At 39.7% G+C, this 15,918-nt stretch overlaps 1 protein-coding gene across 1 annotated transcript in view; it reads left to right on the top strand.

Annotated features, from left to right (window-relative positions):
• The window catches only part of DOCK3 (dedicator of cytokinesis 3), a 183,324-nt gene that overhangs the window by 141,264 nt on the left and 26,142 nt on the right, over positions 1-15,918 (top strand). The window contains exons 33-40 of the mRNA XM_058845181.1: positions 1,144-1,292; positions 3,515-3,600; positions 5,560-5,655; positions 7,306-7,366; positions 7,856-7,949; positions 8,626-8,774; positions 13,410-13,496; positions 15,073-15,177. Of these exons, the coding sequence (XP_058701164.1) occupies positions 1,144-1,292; positions 3,515-3,600; positions 5,560-5,655; positions 7,306-7,366; positions 7,856-7,949; positions 8,626-8,774; positions 13,410-13,496; positions 15,073-15,177 (827 nt within the window). The remainder of the gene's footprint in view (positions 1-1,143; positions 1,293-3,514; positions 3,601-5,559; positions 5,656-7,305; positions 7,367-7,855; positions 7,950-8,625; positions 8,775-13,409; positions 13,497-15,072; positions 15,178-15,918) is intronic.

The following is a 15,918-nucleotide window of genomic DNA, read 5'->3' as shown; positions in this document are numbered from 1 at the left end:
TAAGAGAGCAAAGGAGTGACACAAGTCAGATTGGATAACTTAATAATGTGGTGGCAAAATACTCACCAAGCCAAATACAAACATTTTATGTGTAGGAATATAGGTAGGAGTTGCTATTCAAAAAGACAAAGACCACAAATGTACCAGGCTGATAATCAGCTGAAGGAGAGCTGTAAAATGTAAATGTAAAATGTGAAACCTGTAAAATGCTATGAGTAAAGGAGATTTTTTAATCTTTGAGAAAATATGTAAGAATCTGGAGTAAAAGGGACTATATTAATTTCACAGTGTTTTCCTTAAGTGTTCTTGATTCTGGATTAGTTTGCTCAGTCCTGTTTTCTACAGCTAAAAGAAACAACAAAACACAAAAGGAATATAAACCCAAGGCAAGTGGGATAAAATTCAAACAGTCAGGAAGACTACAGAAGCAAGAAAACTGAATAAGCCTGATTTGTCTTGCACAACTAAAATGATACAGCCAGAACTGGTCACAGTTCAAAGGATCTGTGTGGAGAATAGAAAGCCCTCCAAGGTAACAGAGATCCAATACCCAGAAAATGATGCTGGACAAACTCAACTGAGAAGTGAGAAGCCAGTTTTAGATGTGTAGATGCAGACATTTATCACTGGGTGCTGTTTCAGATCAGGCAGAGATTGTCAGCAAAGTGCCTCAGGTCCCTTCTGGAACAGATCTACTTGGTCCCAGTCAAGGGCAGTTGGGAAATGGAGACAGCAGTGGGAACCAAGAGCTCTGTAGTTCCTTGAAATCTAAATGTGCTTATTAAATACCATTTTTCTCACCAGCCCTTTCGAAATCTTCATGAATTAGAAGTGCCCCTGGCCTCTTTTCCCCCAGTATGTTTTAGTTTGGTTACTTTTGACAGTTTGAATTCCTTTGTAAGTAAAATGCACTGACAGTTTTTGCTGAAGGCTTTCACAGTGAAATTAAAAATGCTTTTAGAGACTTTGCAAGAAATGGTGTAAAGCAAATACTGATTTTTTTTTCTTTCAGGAAAAGAATGTTTGCTTTTGTAATGCTCATGCTTACTACTGTGTAGATGTCATTATTGCAAGGGATCCCTATTCTCTCAGTGACAGATAGCAAAGGCTTTTATTTAATTACAATTGTTTTGTGTTGTACAGGGGAGCACAAGATTCACTTTATTCCGGGAATGATTGGCCCCTTTCTGGGTGTTACACTTGTACCACAACCAGAAGTCCGGAATATCATGATCCCAATCTTCCATGACATGATGGACTGGGAGCAGAGAAAGAACGGCAATTTCAAACAGGTGAGGGCACTTCCCAAGCTTTCCTTTTCTTGCTCTGTCTGTCTGCAGTGTCCAGCTGGAAGCATGGAGTTTATATTTGTTGATCTGTTTCTGACTGTGAGATGTCATGCAAATATATATAAAATAGAAAATTTGAGACCTGATTCATAAAACTATCACAAGACCCCCAAGATTGTTTAACCAATGCAAACTGCCTTTCCCATGATCATGGGGAAGTGGTGGGATGTGCTCAGCACATCACAGATGGGGAAAAGAATTTTGGAAGTGCTGGGCTATCACTGCTCTCAGTGGTTTCATTTAGGTTATTGGTCAGACTGAGAACCAAAAATGGGGATGTAAAGATTTAGCCAGTCTTTGTGAAAACAGTGCTCTCTGTCTCCTCTGTCTTCAATTTGCAGCTAGGAAGTGGTATTGTATAATTAAATCATTAAACCATGCCTTGAAACAGACTTTCTGGCTGTTTTTATTTTCAGAAATTGCAGCAGCTCTCCGGGAAGGGTTAAGTCCAACAAGAGCTCTGCAGTTTCCACCTGCTGTGAGCTCTGATTGCAAATCAGGGAGAGAAATCTTCATCATTCTGTTTCCCAGTCGTGGTCAGAGAATTGCTTAGATTTTCCACTGCAAACCAGATCCCTGAAGTGCAGAGCATTGTTAATGAAGGATGGGTTTGGTCTGGATTCTCGGATGACAGTGTTTCATTGTCATTGTGCTGGGGCCAGTATCTGCAGAGAAACGCTCTGAAGGAGTAAATCACCATTAAATTATCATAATTCATGTGATTAATTATTTGCACAGTTATTAAAATGCCAGATCTAATCTGTCATTCCAGGAGAATAGCAGACCTTTCCCATAACCTGAGCTATTAAAGACTGTGTGGAAAAGTATTACCAGGAGCTTGTTTTTCTTCCTCTTCTACTCCCATGATTGCTACAATTGTTATTATTTACTATTATTGTTATTGCAATAGCATTTTGATCATCGTCCTCTTTCCACCTGTTTTAGCATAACAATAGAACAGTCTTTCTCTGGAATTTACAGTAATAAGCAGATACAGTCACCTTCGAGTTTCTGGGCCTATTTACGTTTTCTGTATCAAGAAGAACTCTTCATAATCATCATTTAATTTTTATACTAATGTATACTAATGTATTTTAAACTACAGCTCCAAGAGTATTTCAATTACCTGTGGAGCAAATTTCCACACTGTTTTATGAAGCATATATTGTACCTTTCTAAGGTTAAAGATTAAATAATCATCTGTATTAGTGATTAAATAAATAGTTAAATACCCCAAGAGATAATAAACCTCATTAGCATTATCTGCTAGAACCAGGAAGTTATTTGCTTTCCAGTATAATGCTGGATAGCTGGACAAAGGCATTACTGATTTCTGTTGTCACTGTGGATCACAAAGGGAGAGATTTTTTAATTCTGAGCTTCTCTTCACCTTTTGAATATTCAGTTGTCTGTCAGAAAATATAAAAACCCTAAAAATTCATTTTCAAGCCCTTTTTAAATTTTCTTCAGTAGTTCATGTTTTAACAAGCATTTTTCAGCAAGGCTGGATAACATTATCAAGGCTGGATAATCTGATTCAGGGATGAAATCAGGTCTCCCTTTAATGATTTCATCAGCAAGAGCACCAAGTCCATTTGTGTACCATTGGCTGATTTGCTTTTCTGTCCCATCTTTACTTTCTTTGCAATTTGGCAGCTGAAAAACATAGAGAAGCTCAAACTGTGCTTGTCTTTAAATAAAAGTAAGCCACATTTCTGTAAATTGTTGCAGCCCTTAGGAGCCTCTGTCTCTACTAGTAGTGAAGCTATCTTCTGCAAGATTTCTGAGTATATGAAATTGTTTAGTTTAATTTCTGCACTTGAATCAATTTTATGACAATATCTGATATCACACTTGATATTTGGGGTAGGAATTAATATGTATTCAAAATCTTTCTAAGAGAAACATAATGATGCTGGTGTGGCCCTTGATACAAGTGAAAGAAAAAGCAAAAGTGTCATAGAATCATAGAGAGGCTTAAAAAGTGGGGTTTAATGAACAAATAATATTCCAGTGTAATGACTGCAAGTCAATTACACCAGCAGAGCCACCACAGCAGAGCAGTGGTGCTGGATCTTGTGTTGCAGTTCAGGCTCCAGTTTACCTGATGTGCTGGCTCCCTGGAAGTGTGGCTGGGTGATGGATTTGGTTGCTTCTCCCTGCAGGTGGAAGCCGAGCTGATCGATAAGCTGGACAGCCTGGTGTCCGAAGGAAAAGGTGATGAGAACTACAGGGAACTCTTCAGCCTGCTGTAAGCTTTGCCAGTTCATGCTCCTCGTGTTGTGCAGGGCCATTGGAAGAGTCAGGCACTGATCTGTGCAGCCACAGACCTTTGGGGAGGGCATGAAAGGGCTTCCTGGCAGGTTGCCATGGAATGGCTCAGCAAGCTAGTGCTGAAAGTAATATAGAGACCTAAATTCTTCTTTGTCTTCTCTCTGTGACAGCTAATAAAAGGCTGCACTGGTTATCATCCTCCTATCAAAAATTCATTTGCTGCAGGAGCCAGGGCCCTTCTCTTTCCAAAGCAATGAGTGAGATCTTGTCTCAGGACTGTTTAGAGAGTCAGTGCCGTATCTACAGAGTCAGGCCTTGTTAGAGCAAAGGAGATTTTCCTCAACATTTTCCTTTCTTTCCTCCTATTTTTGAAGGCCGAATTTTGGTTGGCTCAACAGTTGCCAGTTGCTTCCTCCAGAGTCCATTGTGACACTGTATTTCCACTTCCTTTCACACCAACAATTCATACTCAGAAGGATAAACTTGAAGATTTTATGTCTCACTTTACACTTCACTACCTTTGATTACTGATCTGTCTCCAAATTTCATTTTGAGTGTTCCTGTTTCAGAAGGAATTATATTGAACTCTTGACAGTTCAGACAGTCCAGATTAGTTAACCCAAATTATTTAATACTCTAGTGAGCCAGAGAGAGATCATCAACAGAATTTTAGCCATGTATTCCAGACAAGTCTGTTTGAGGCACAAACCTTTGTTTTGCTGGAACCGATAATTCTATTTCTGAATTTGCAATTGCACATTCATTCATTTCAAGCTTGATAAGCCTGCCCATCCCATGTGCTTATTCTCAGGAAGTATGGAAATGTATTCAATTTGGATTTGTGTATATTCAGCCTTGGGAAGTCTTGGATCTTATGTGTACAGATAAAGTAAGTCTATTTCAGGGATAAAGGAAAGGAAATTTCTATTCTTTTTTTAATTCATGTGGCTAGAGGAATAGTGTGCCTTTGCTCTGGTTGAAGACATTCATTACCTGAAATGTAAACAATTCAAGGGTTGTAGCTTTTTACTCATTTTTAGATGATAGTGATTGGATGCATTACCAAGATACACAGCCTGGAATTCCAGCAAGCAGTTAGTTTATATTTGCTACTGAGCTGTCTGAGGAAACAATTTGCAGAAAAAATTCCACAAATTCTGTTTTTTCCACACAAAACCAGACCTGTGTGTGTGGAAAAACCACTTGACCCTGAATTCTACCATCTCAACCATACAGCTGAAAAGGGAGTTGGTTCCCTCAGCTGCAAATCAGTACTGATTTGGAGGATGTGACTCCCAACAGAATTTGAAGAGAATTAATTAGAAGAGACAAATTATTTGACTGGAAATCCAGTTTCAGGGAAACTGGCATGTACATTTGCTTTCTTTCTTCACTTCTTAAACACAGTGTTCATTGTTCTCGTTCCAGCCTTCTTTCTTCTTTCACAACTGTGAGATGGGTGCTCACTGTACTGTCTGTGCTAGGCAGGAGCAGATTGCTTTTATTTCCAGTTTAAATACAATGTGATTCAGGGTTGGTTTGTTGCTGATTAGAGATGAAAATTTACGGAGGCATGAGGAAAGAAGAAATATTTGCAATTGGTTTGGACTCCTTTTCAGTTTCTGACTGCTGCTAGCAGTATTTAAGCTACAGGTAATAATGTGGGAATCCAGTATGCCATGAGTGTTGCTCTTTCTCATATCTGTTAAATGGCAATGTGAGGATCTTTTCCCTTCTCCTGTCAATTCTGTAATTTCCTTGTCTTTACTTCATGCTGCCTGGAGTAGAACCCAACTCTTTGGGCCTTATCCCAGGTAAGATGCTAATTCTTCTGGAATTTGTCTTATGAGGGAGAAACCAAATTGTCTGTATCAGTCTGCATGCACTGTACCATTTCCCTGGAAGCCTCACCTGCCATCTTTCCATCTCCAAACAGTTTGCTGGAGAAGATTGAGCAGGAAACCTGGCGGGAGACTGGAATCTCTTTTGTCACATCCGTCACTCGTCTCATGGAGCGTCTGCTCGACTACAGGTATCTGGCACCAGCAATAACATGTTCTAAGCATAAGATGTTTGTCAAGACATGGCACCAAATTCCTACAGGGAATATTTTTATTGACTATCAAGCTGCATACATGCAAGCCAATGCATCACTGCTGGGGTCTGGGCAAACATCCCAGATCCTCATCTCTAGAGGCCTTATTCCCATTCTTGTGTGCTTGTTCCTGTACTGAGGTTTATTCAGGTTGCTAAAACATTAATTCCTTCTATCACTTAAATGATCTCACCTAATTCAGCAAAATAGATGTTAAATGCGAGAGTGATCCCCAAAGCCTCATTGAACCAGTGAATTCCTCATCCTGGCCTGCAGGGCTGGAGAACTTTCATCAGGGAACTCTGACCCATCAGCTGGTGGTGGCTCATGAGCAAGATTTCACTATAAATTAGGATGCCTTCGTTTAGTTTTAAACTGAAGTTTGCAAGACTGTTGTGTCAATGCAGCTGAGCTTTGACTTAGTTAGAAGGAAATATTTTAAGTTTAGATTTATATATACACACACACTCGGGGTTTTTTTAATAAAAGAGAATTTGAACCTATATAGAACTGCCCCAGATATTTCTATTTTAAGCCTACTGACAAGAGTTCAAATAGTTTCTTCTTCTGCTGCTGCTCATTAGAGGTGAAACCCTCTGACTGGGCTGGGTGTTCTGCAGTCCCAAATCCTTTTCTGTGCTTTTTAGTTTGCTCTTTTTGTTATCCCTACCACCTTGATCCAATCTCCTGTTTTTTTCCTGGCAACAACTGCTCTACAACTACTGTGCACAACCAGGTACTGGAGACACATTTAAAGGGAATGCAGGGGAGCTGCTTGCGGGTTTTCTGGGGGCAGGGTGGGGGGTTTTGTGCGTTTTCAGTTTCTGGTTTTTGTTTTTTAATGATAAACGGCTGCCAGCAAGGCAGCTTTGACACAGAGACACACATTTCCATGCTTAATTGAAAAACACATACCAGTTTTTAAGTGATTTTCAATGTGCAGCTGATTTGTTATTCCCAAAACAGGGAACTGGAATTTGGCTTTGGGATTTGGAAATACACAGGTATTTCTTAGAGTCCAGTAGTAGTTCTCAAGATGGTTTGCTGTGTCACTGCTTTAAAAATTTAGTCTCTTGTACTGTTTAAATAGGAAATGTTCCAGAAACCAAAGATAAATTCTGTGATTTAACTTACCTATGCAAAAGTTAGCAATCTAGTCTAAATCCCTCAGGTTTATCCTTGTGTGCCACACCACACTGCAGAGCTGCATTTATGGAAGCCAGCCCTTTGACTAGGACTAAATGTTTACATCTGGATAAATAAGAGTTTTTCACTTTTATAGTAGATCTTGAATTTGGATTCTTTTTGACCACTATTATCTGGTATTTGTTCAGATTCTTGCAAAAAATGAAGGAACAGTAATTTCAGGTACTTGTTTGCAGATGCAAACTTGTAAGGGAACACTCAGTTCTCACATCATCTAAGCCCCAATGTGGTAATTTTTCTTAGAGGAACTCTGTAAAATAGAGTATATGATTATCTGTTGTTTGTCATCCAAGGAAACTCTGAAAGATAAGCTAGTTTCACATTTATTTTAAAAGGACTGTTTTTGCAGATGTTTGTTTCAACATTGCTCTGCTTTCTTAGGGACTGTATGAAAGGAGATGAAACAGAAAACAAGAAGATTGGCTGCACTGTTAACCTTATGGTAAGGATGTTTACCCCTTTGTGATACTTTCCAATCTTGTTGAAACTGGGATGGGAAAGGCTGGGATAGAGATCTGTGTCAGGCTAAGTGTGGCTTCAGAATCCAAGCACTGGAATGACAGAAGAGAATGATGAGGATTTTGAGGATCCTCTGGAGGCCTCTGGTCTGACTCGCTGCTTTAAGCAGGGCCAGATAGGTCAGGCTCCTCAGGGCTGTGTCCAGCTGAGTTCTGCATATCCTTGTGACACAGATTCTACAACCTCTCTCACCTCTTCTTTCAGCTTTTGACTACCTTCATTTCGAAAAAAATAAATCATGCCATGATTAAATTAGTGGGTTAGATCAGCGTGAATGTGAAAAGCATTATTACTTTTCTTTCCCACTAAGAAAGTGTTCTCTTTTCAATAACTTTGCACATGCACAGGTGCTGCTGAGTGCTTGAATGAAGGGAGAGTCTCAAGAGTAGCAATTCTGGTTTTTCTTTCACAGAATTTCTACAAATCTGAAATTAACAAGGAGGAGATGTACATCCGCTATATCCACAAGCTGTGTGACATGCACCTGCAGGCTGAGAACTACACAGGTGAGGGAGACATTCCACAGAGTCCTCAGGACATTTTGTTAAACTCTCCCAATGTTATATAATATCTGGTTCATTCTTTTGGAAAGAATTTGCATGAATCAGTTGTGGCAGTAGGGAAGGCAAGAAGCTGAGGCCCAGCTCCTTCCCTTAAGTTAAATCCTGTCTGTTTATGCCCACACAACCACATGATCATTGCATTACACTTCAAATTTTGCATTAAAGTGTTCTTTGAAGAAGATGGATTAAAAAAAAGTCACAACAGCAGAATGAAATTTAGAGGAAGATTAGCAAAACCACCATTATATTATCACTTATCGTATTTCCTTGCCTTGCAGTGCTGAGGGAGCACTTGGAACATGCATGGACTCTAATGCTGTGTTGTCCAAGCTCTTTTTACAGCTGCAGGCCCCAAATCTAGTTACAGATCTGAACATCTGACTGTGCACTTAAATCAAGTAGCTGGTAAAAAGAAACTTGACAGATTTGTACCTAAAAATCGTGTGCTGCTGTTTTAAGTAATTGAATAATTTAATGGTCCTCTAGGAGTTGAGATTTTTTTCACAAACTATAAATCAGGAATCGCAGACTGTGTCAGAAGCGGGTCTGTGACCTTTCAGTATTGGCTGTGTTTATTTGCTATCATTGATTCAGTGTTCCATAATTGCCTTTCCTACAGAGGCTGCATTCACTTTGCTTTTGTACTGTGAGTTGCTTCAGTGGGAGGACAGACCTCTGAGAGAGTTCCTGCATTACCCATCTCAGTCAGAGTGGCAACGTAAGGAAGGTCTGTGCCGTAAGATTATCCATTACTTCAACAAAGGGAAGGTATGCCAACTTCTTCTCTCTTCCCAGCAGCTTCCTTCCCTTTTCCTGACTGACTTAGGTCTTGCAAGCCATCATCTCAGTTCAGTAGTCTGGAAGTAAATTTGCACCAAAAGGGTTTCTAACATGACAAATTGGCTCTCTGGACAAAAAAAAACAGATGAGAAAAGGTATTTCATTATGTATGGCATTTGGAATGGGTTAGGGAAGCCAACAGGACAAACACCAGAACATTTTTAAACCTTTAAACCAAGCCTTGGATCAGCTGATGTGGCAGAGTGCCAGTTCCTCAGCTTTTGGGGGGTGGGATTGCATTTTGTAGCTGTCTGTGCAAACTGCTGTGCTATGACTCACTTGAGAACTTGCTTTGTGCTTAACCTACACAAGGAAATGGCAGGCAAATGCTATAGGGGTCTCTTTATTGAAAAAGATTTAAGTCCTTTCAGTGTCACTTATTTTAAAGTGATTTTCAATTGAAGTGCAGTTCCATCCACTGCACAAGAAGAAAATCAATCCATTTCAATTTCATATATAGAGTATGGGTTTTCTACAGTTAATTGTATTTTTTTTTCAATTACTGCAGAGGTAGATGTTTTAGTCCCTTGTGTAATGGTGTTTTGGGAACATTTCAGAGGTGAACCTTTAAAGTGACATCATCTGTTGGAGTATTTTCAAATTTTTCCCTTCTCTAGGAAAATTCCTACAGCTTATGTTCTTGGGAGATAACATCTGTATGTGTGCCTTGGGGTTGATTTTGCCGTGATGGCAATGACAGTGGCATTAAATACAAATGTGACTTGGTTCTTGTGGGCTGCCATTCCAGATAATTCATTCCTAGTCCTGGTAATAGGAGTTGCATATGGCAGAAACATTTTCTACAGAACCTGCAAAAGGAAGTGAAGTCAGATTCCTGTGTGAAAGAAGAAATGGCCCATTTATGAGGAAGTGATTAAATTTTTTTTCTGTGTGTCTGCCAGAGTTGCTCTTTTGTGATAACACTGCATATGGTTCTCTCATTTCAGTTTTATGGGGTTTTCAGACTGCACTTAAAAACAAATTACTGGTTTGTGCAAATATTGCAGTACTGTACTGTCTGACTAGACAAAGATAATAGAGACACTATGGAAAGAAGTGAGCCTTTATTTTTGATAACAACAGTGAATCCATATACACAGTGAAGGAGAGTAAAAATTGACTGATCTAATTAGGCTATAAAACTCCTAATAGATTATAGAGTGTTAACCTCTTGAGGTTTTCTCCCCACTGGATGTTTTTGGTTTTGATTTGTGTTTTAATCCTCCTTTATTACAAATGGTAGCTGAATGATTAAATAATCCGTTTAAGCAGTGTGTATGTCACTCAGACTATGGAAGTGAAAGATGCTGAGAAGCCAAATCCTCCTTTTCAGCACTTGCTGTGTGATAGGGAGCAGCTCAGGGAATGGAAGAAACCTGCTTCCCTCTACTTGTGTCTGACAGCTTCTTTCTGCTCTATCCTGAGATGCTCCTTCCTCTGGTTCTGCAGAGCAGGATTTGTTGTTGTCCTTCAGTTGCATTTCCAGAATTCCATTTCTCATGCTGCTCTCAGCCTCTTCCACCAAGTGAGGGTGCCAAGGCAGAGTGTAAAGGCTGTAAGAATTCTGCATTTGCTTATAGGGAAATTTTCTCAGGACAAGAATGGGAAGAAAACTAGCCACAAGGGTGTCTTGTGACATGCCAGTGGCACAGGCTGTGGCAGGCCTGGGATGCTGCAGTGGGTGCAGAATTGACTCCCACCCTCAGCAGCAGCCCTGTGCTGGGAATGAACATGGTGTTCCAAAGCCCTTTTAGCCTTCACTGGTCATGTGTCCCTTCCTGCTGATTTCTGCTATGCTGCGAATTGTTTTGTGGCTCAGCTGGCAGTGTGTGCAAGTACATAACTTAAATTGAAGATATTTTTAACCCTCAGTTACAAATTTGACCATTAAAATTCAAAAGTTCTCTAGTTGAAGACATCCATGAATGGAACAGTTTGAACCCAACTGATCACGTTTCTGCACAGCAATAGCTCAAAAACTACACAACCCTTTTCTGTCCAGTTCACTGCTTGATTTATTAACTGACAATTCTGACCAGCTCCCACCATGGTAATGCAGGCTCTGTTCTCCTTAGTGCAGCCAAGTGTGCACAGCGACCCAAAGCAGTGTTCCCAGAGCACTTAGTTTTTGATCATGTGCTCCATACCCAACACTTGAAATCATTTCTCTTGTGTACCCTCATGGGAATCATTTCCAAAAGAAATGCACCTTGGGATGTGAGTAAATAAAGGCTGGCATTCAGAAGGGTTGATTCTCTCTACCTGTGCCCCCATGTGTGCAGTCAGCTGAGAGTTGCTGGTGCCATAGGAGAAAGCTGCAATGAATGCCTTTGAATGTGGCTTTCAAGTAATACACAACATGCAAGCACATCAGAAGTCAGCAAAACAGAAAACACTAATGAGGAAAATTACCAGTGGAGACATCAGGAAGTTATTTGAAGAGGGAAGTGTCACTTGCATGTCACATGGAATTGCTTATTAGTTATATGTACTGTGAAGATGTTACTCATTAGCATCACAGATTTTAAAATTGAACCTCTGGTGACTTGGATATCCATTCAATTCTTTTCCTTTCAAATATCTACAAACCATTTTCTCTTTAGGAAGTTACCTGTATGCTGTTTTTCTTCACTTTTCTATCTCATCTTGTATCTGCAGAATACTCAGGTAGCACAGTGGAATTTGTTGGTGTGGAAACTGAAACAAAGAGAGAGCCTGAGTTAGGATGGCAGGAATGGTATCAAGGTACATGATGAAGAGGTAGTATATAGAGGAATCAGATGTAGTTACCTATTGTTAATTTAATTGACATCAGAAAGGGAGCATGAAAAGGTTACATCCCTCGGATCACCTGGAGGGAAAACAGCCAGTGAGCTTTCTGCTTCTGTCTAGAACACAGATTAGAGAGTTAAGCAGGCTTTAGTCACAGCATCCCATTTGGAAGTAAGACAGCTCGGACTCTCTGAGGGAAAAAAAAGTCATTTATTCCTGGCCAGATGTTTTAGAAGTGGACATAGATCAGCTGAGGACTGAAAATCTATGTATAGTATCTCTGTAAAGAATGTTCTGCAACCATAAAAAATGCAATGGTGTTTGAGTTTGCAAATACAAACACTTGACTATGGTTGATCTCAATTCAATGGATCAGTTTGTGTGTCGTGGACTTTGACAACCAACAGCAAAAGTCCTGTAAATTTGAGATCACAAATACCTTACTAATATTCAGAGTAGTAAAGAAATTGGTCTTTCAGTTCCTTTCCTATTGTATCTACTGCTTTGATCTAAATAAATCTCAGGCCTCCCATTCTCCCAAACTACAAATACTGTCAGAATATCCAAATTGATTCTGGTACAATATTTTATTTAGCGAGTTTTTCTGGAAGTTTTTGTAATTAACTGAAGCTAAAGAGCTGTAATAAGGAAGTGGTAGTAAGGAGAGAATAGATATTGCAAATGTGATCTTAAAGAGAAACACTGTAAACTGCCTCATAAATGAAATCAAACAGTGCAGAGATTCACTTTTTTATGTGAAGGTACATGTAACCAGAAAAACTGTTTCCATATTAAGTGGTAATATTTTACATAATTGCTGTTAATGACTGTTACCAAGGATTTACAGTATTGCTATTAATATTCTTAAAACTTCAGGTGATAGTCTAACTCACACATTAATTTTGTTTTCACTACAGCAGGGTCCCAAGTAAAACAACTGGCAAATTAGCCCAGTAATACCTAATAAAACTTAATCCAGTAAAGGTTCAACTGAGACCTTGGTGCTCTAAATCCTTTACCATAAGCATGGTAAGAAACAGCCACTCCCCCAAGAGGTTTCCAGTGTGTGCAGGTAAAAGGCGATGGAAGAGGAGATTTCAGTGTAAAACGATCTCTCCAAAAAGGCCACTTGAGGTAACAGGAGAGTCTTTCTCTCAGTGTGGGTGTGCCCAAAGTGGGTGTCTCCCTCCTGACCTCTGGGATGATGAGTATGGTGTGCTTGGAGAGATTTATTGTGTGGCACTGGGAGCTGAAGAAATGAGTGTGGCTTTCTGAATATGGATATTGATCACTGCAGTAATGCAGGTCAGTTCTGAGGATGTTTTATGTATTGGAATGTTCCCACTGCCTGACAGTTTATGCTTTCAGTGGGAAGGAGCAGCTTGGGAAGGGGAGCACTTTGCTGGGGAGCCAAGCCCTAACTGTACTTCAAGGAGTTCTAGTGCAGGAAGCAAAGGAGCTGTTGGGGGTGGGTTGAAGGGGTGTCTAGCAAGAAGAAAAAAATATTAGTTTTATTATCTTTCTCCAGCTAAGTTCCCAGTCTCATAAATGAACTGTCAGAACAAGCAGTATGTGTGTGTAATTTCCACGGAACATATGCCTCTGTTCCCATCTCTTAGAAGGAATTGATCTGCTATTTAATGGAAATGGTTTCATCGCGTTGCATTTTCACATCTAATCTCTGCCATTTCATACCAAATGAATTCCCAGAATTGAGTTTCCATATTGCTCTCAGCTGGGCTGGCAGTAGCATTGTGTTTGCTGTGAGTGTGATTTGCTTTGGCCCCGCAGAGCTGGGAGTTCGGCATCCCGCTGTGCCGGGAACTGGCCATCCAGTACGAGAACCTCTATGATTACCAGAGCCTCAGCTGGATCCGGGTAAGTGGCAGCATTCTCTCTCCTTGCAGACTCTTACATCATTCCCCAGAGCATTTTGCTCTCCTGTCAGAGCATTCTGAATTTTAAAAAATAATCACATTCCTTACAGTGCTCCATGCATTCAGTGTGACTCCTTGCTGTTGATTCATATTGATGAGTTTGTAGGTCCACTGAAATAATTCCCAAGTCTGGTAGCAGTAAAAGCCTGTGAGTATATGGAGACAGCACACACACACACACACAGGAGCTGAGCTTGCTATTGTAATGGTGTATTTACATATATTTTTGCATAAAATATCCTATTTTTTAATACATATTTCATTTTCATTCCAAAAGAATCAAGGACAGCTTGTGCCTCAGTGAGATAAGATGAACAAGAGAGAGAGAATGAAGAAGGCAAATATTTATGGCATTCTTAACATTTTACAAGGATCTGGTTCTCTGGTACAACCAAACGTGAGGAAATCAGGGCACATTTGCAGTGTCATGCTTTTATCAAAAAAAAAATGAAGTTCCTGTTGTTATTTAGAAACTTCCTGAATGTGAAAATAGTTCATCTCCTCCTGTCCCGTGGGGTAGCATACATGTATCCAAATTTGAGATTTATGCCGCATAGATATACATGATTTTCTTTCTAAAACGTCCAGTTTATTTTTATCTGAAGACACCTGTCTAACAAGGTCTGATAAACTGCACTTCTGAAGAACCTGTTTTTTCCAAGGTGGCCCCAAAGAGAGCACATGACCAGCTTGGCTGTGCACTCTGTGGGCCATTCACAACACCACCACATTCCTTGATGCTTCCTGCAATGTCTTTGGGACCTTCTCCTTTCTGGAAAAGGAGATGATGTTTGTGGGAGCTGAGCACGAACTGAGATGCAATATTGCAAGTTAGGGTTCTTTGCAGTGGAAGCAATGGTGTCAAACTGGTTCTTCTCCTTGAAGAGCCACCTTTTGCATTGGTGAAATTCCTGTCAGCCTTTCAACTGAGGTTCAGTTTGCCAAAGGGTCTGGAAATCCCACTCTTGATCTGTGTTGGCACAATGCCACAAAACTAGTTATTGGAACTAGAAAAAAGTTATTTTCCTTTTTCCAACCACCTTTTTCTTCCACATTAAACCTTCTGGTGCACAGAGCTGTAGAAGATTTAATTTTGTTTTATCCTTTTTCATGCCCCTCAACTCAATTAAAGCAAACCCAATTAGATGTAATTTTCCAGGCAGTGGTATGGATTTTGATCTGTAGGAAAGAATAGGACACTGTGAGCCAGGCAATGTGGATCTTAATCTCAGCTTTGCCATTAATTCCTCAATGCAAAGAAAATTACATGCAAGACCTGTTTAATTTAAAATAAGATAAACCAAGAAAAATGTCATCTTCCAAAATGTAAAGTCTAGTCTGTTCCACCATGTAGACTGGTTTAATTAATAATTTTTATATTTAACAAAATTATTTTGTTCTTTTAATAAAAAATTGTGGGGGTAAAAGAGTAATGTGATATTTTAATGAGTCTTGAGATGTTAATGTTTTAAGTGCAGCTTTAAGGGTCTGATAGCAGCTATCTCTTTCATCCACAGAAAATGGAAGCTACCTATTATGACAATATCATGGAACAGCAGCGCTTAGAACCAGAGTTTTTCAGAGTTGGTTTCTATGGTCGAAAATTTCCATTTTTCCTGAGGGTAAGCCAAACTTATACAGGATGTGACAAAGTGACCAGGCTCAGAGTAGCTGTTAAGGCTTTGTATTTCTGTTTTGAAGATATGATGTCTGCTATTCATACCTGCACAAATAAAAACAGTTTACTGGCTGAACTGAAGGACACGATCCACTGGGAATGTTCTTGGGAACAGAGATCAGAAATTTGACTCACACCACTAGGAATTTTTGATGATCTGCAGATGCAGCACAAATTGTCTCTATATTAAGCAAAATGCTGTATTGCAGCAATGTTGGGTCATTAAAACTAATTTTCATCATCTCAAATTATCACACTTTAAAAAAAGTCTCACTTGACAGAATTCTAATCCCAGCCTGATGACTCGTATGCTATGTGCAAGTGAAAATTTCCTCTCTTCAATGAAAAGCCAAACAGCTTCTTTGGACATGTCCTCACTTGGAGCTCATTGTCTGCCGGTGTACCAATCCACTTAGAAAGTGAAATTTTCTTCTTTTCCTAATGAGGAATCAAAATTTAAATGGGTATTTGTTTATACAATGTCTTGTTGCTAGTTTAGAGCAAGGAAGGAATATAATCTGACAAGTGCTCCAAGAGCTGCCTGCAAATTGATGGCAGACACCATTGAATGTGACAGGACAAGGTAACTGGAAGCTCTCAAGGACTGGAGGTGCATGGTTTGTGTTCTCTTTGAAGGAATGTTTTGACAAGAGGTGGCACCAATCAAGGTACCCAGGATGAAGCC

This window comes from Poecile atricapillus, chromosome 9 (genome assembly GCF_030490865.1).
Source record: "Poecile atricapillus isolate bPoeAtr1 chromosome 9, bPoeAtr1.hap1, whole genome shotgun sequence".
NCBI classification, from domain to species: Eukaryota; Metazoa; Chordata; class Aves; order Passeriformes; family Paridae; genus Poecile; species Poecile atricapillus.
Note: the sequence above shows the minus strand (reverse complement) of the source record. Positions and strands in the feature narration are given on the sequence as shown.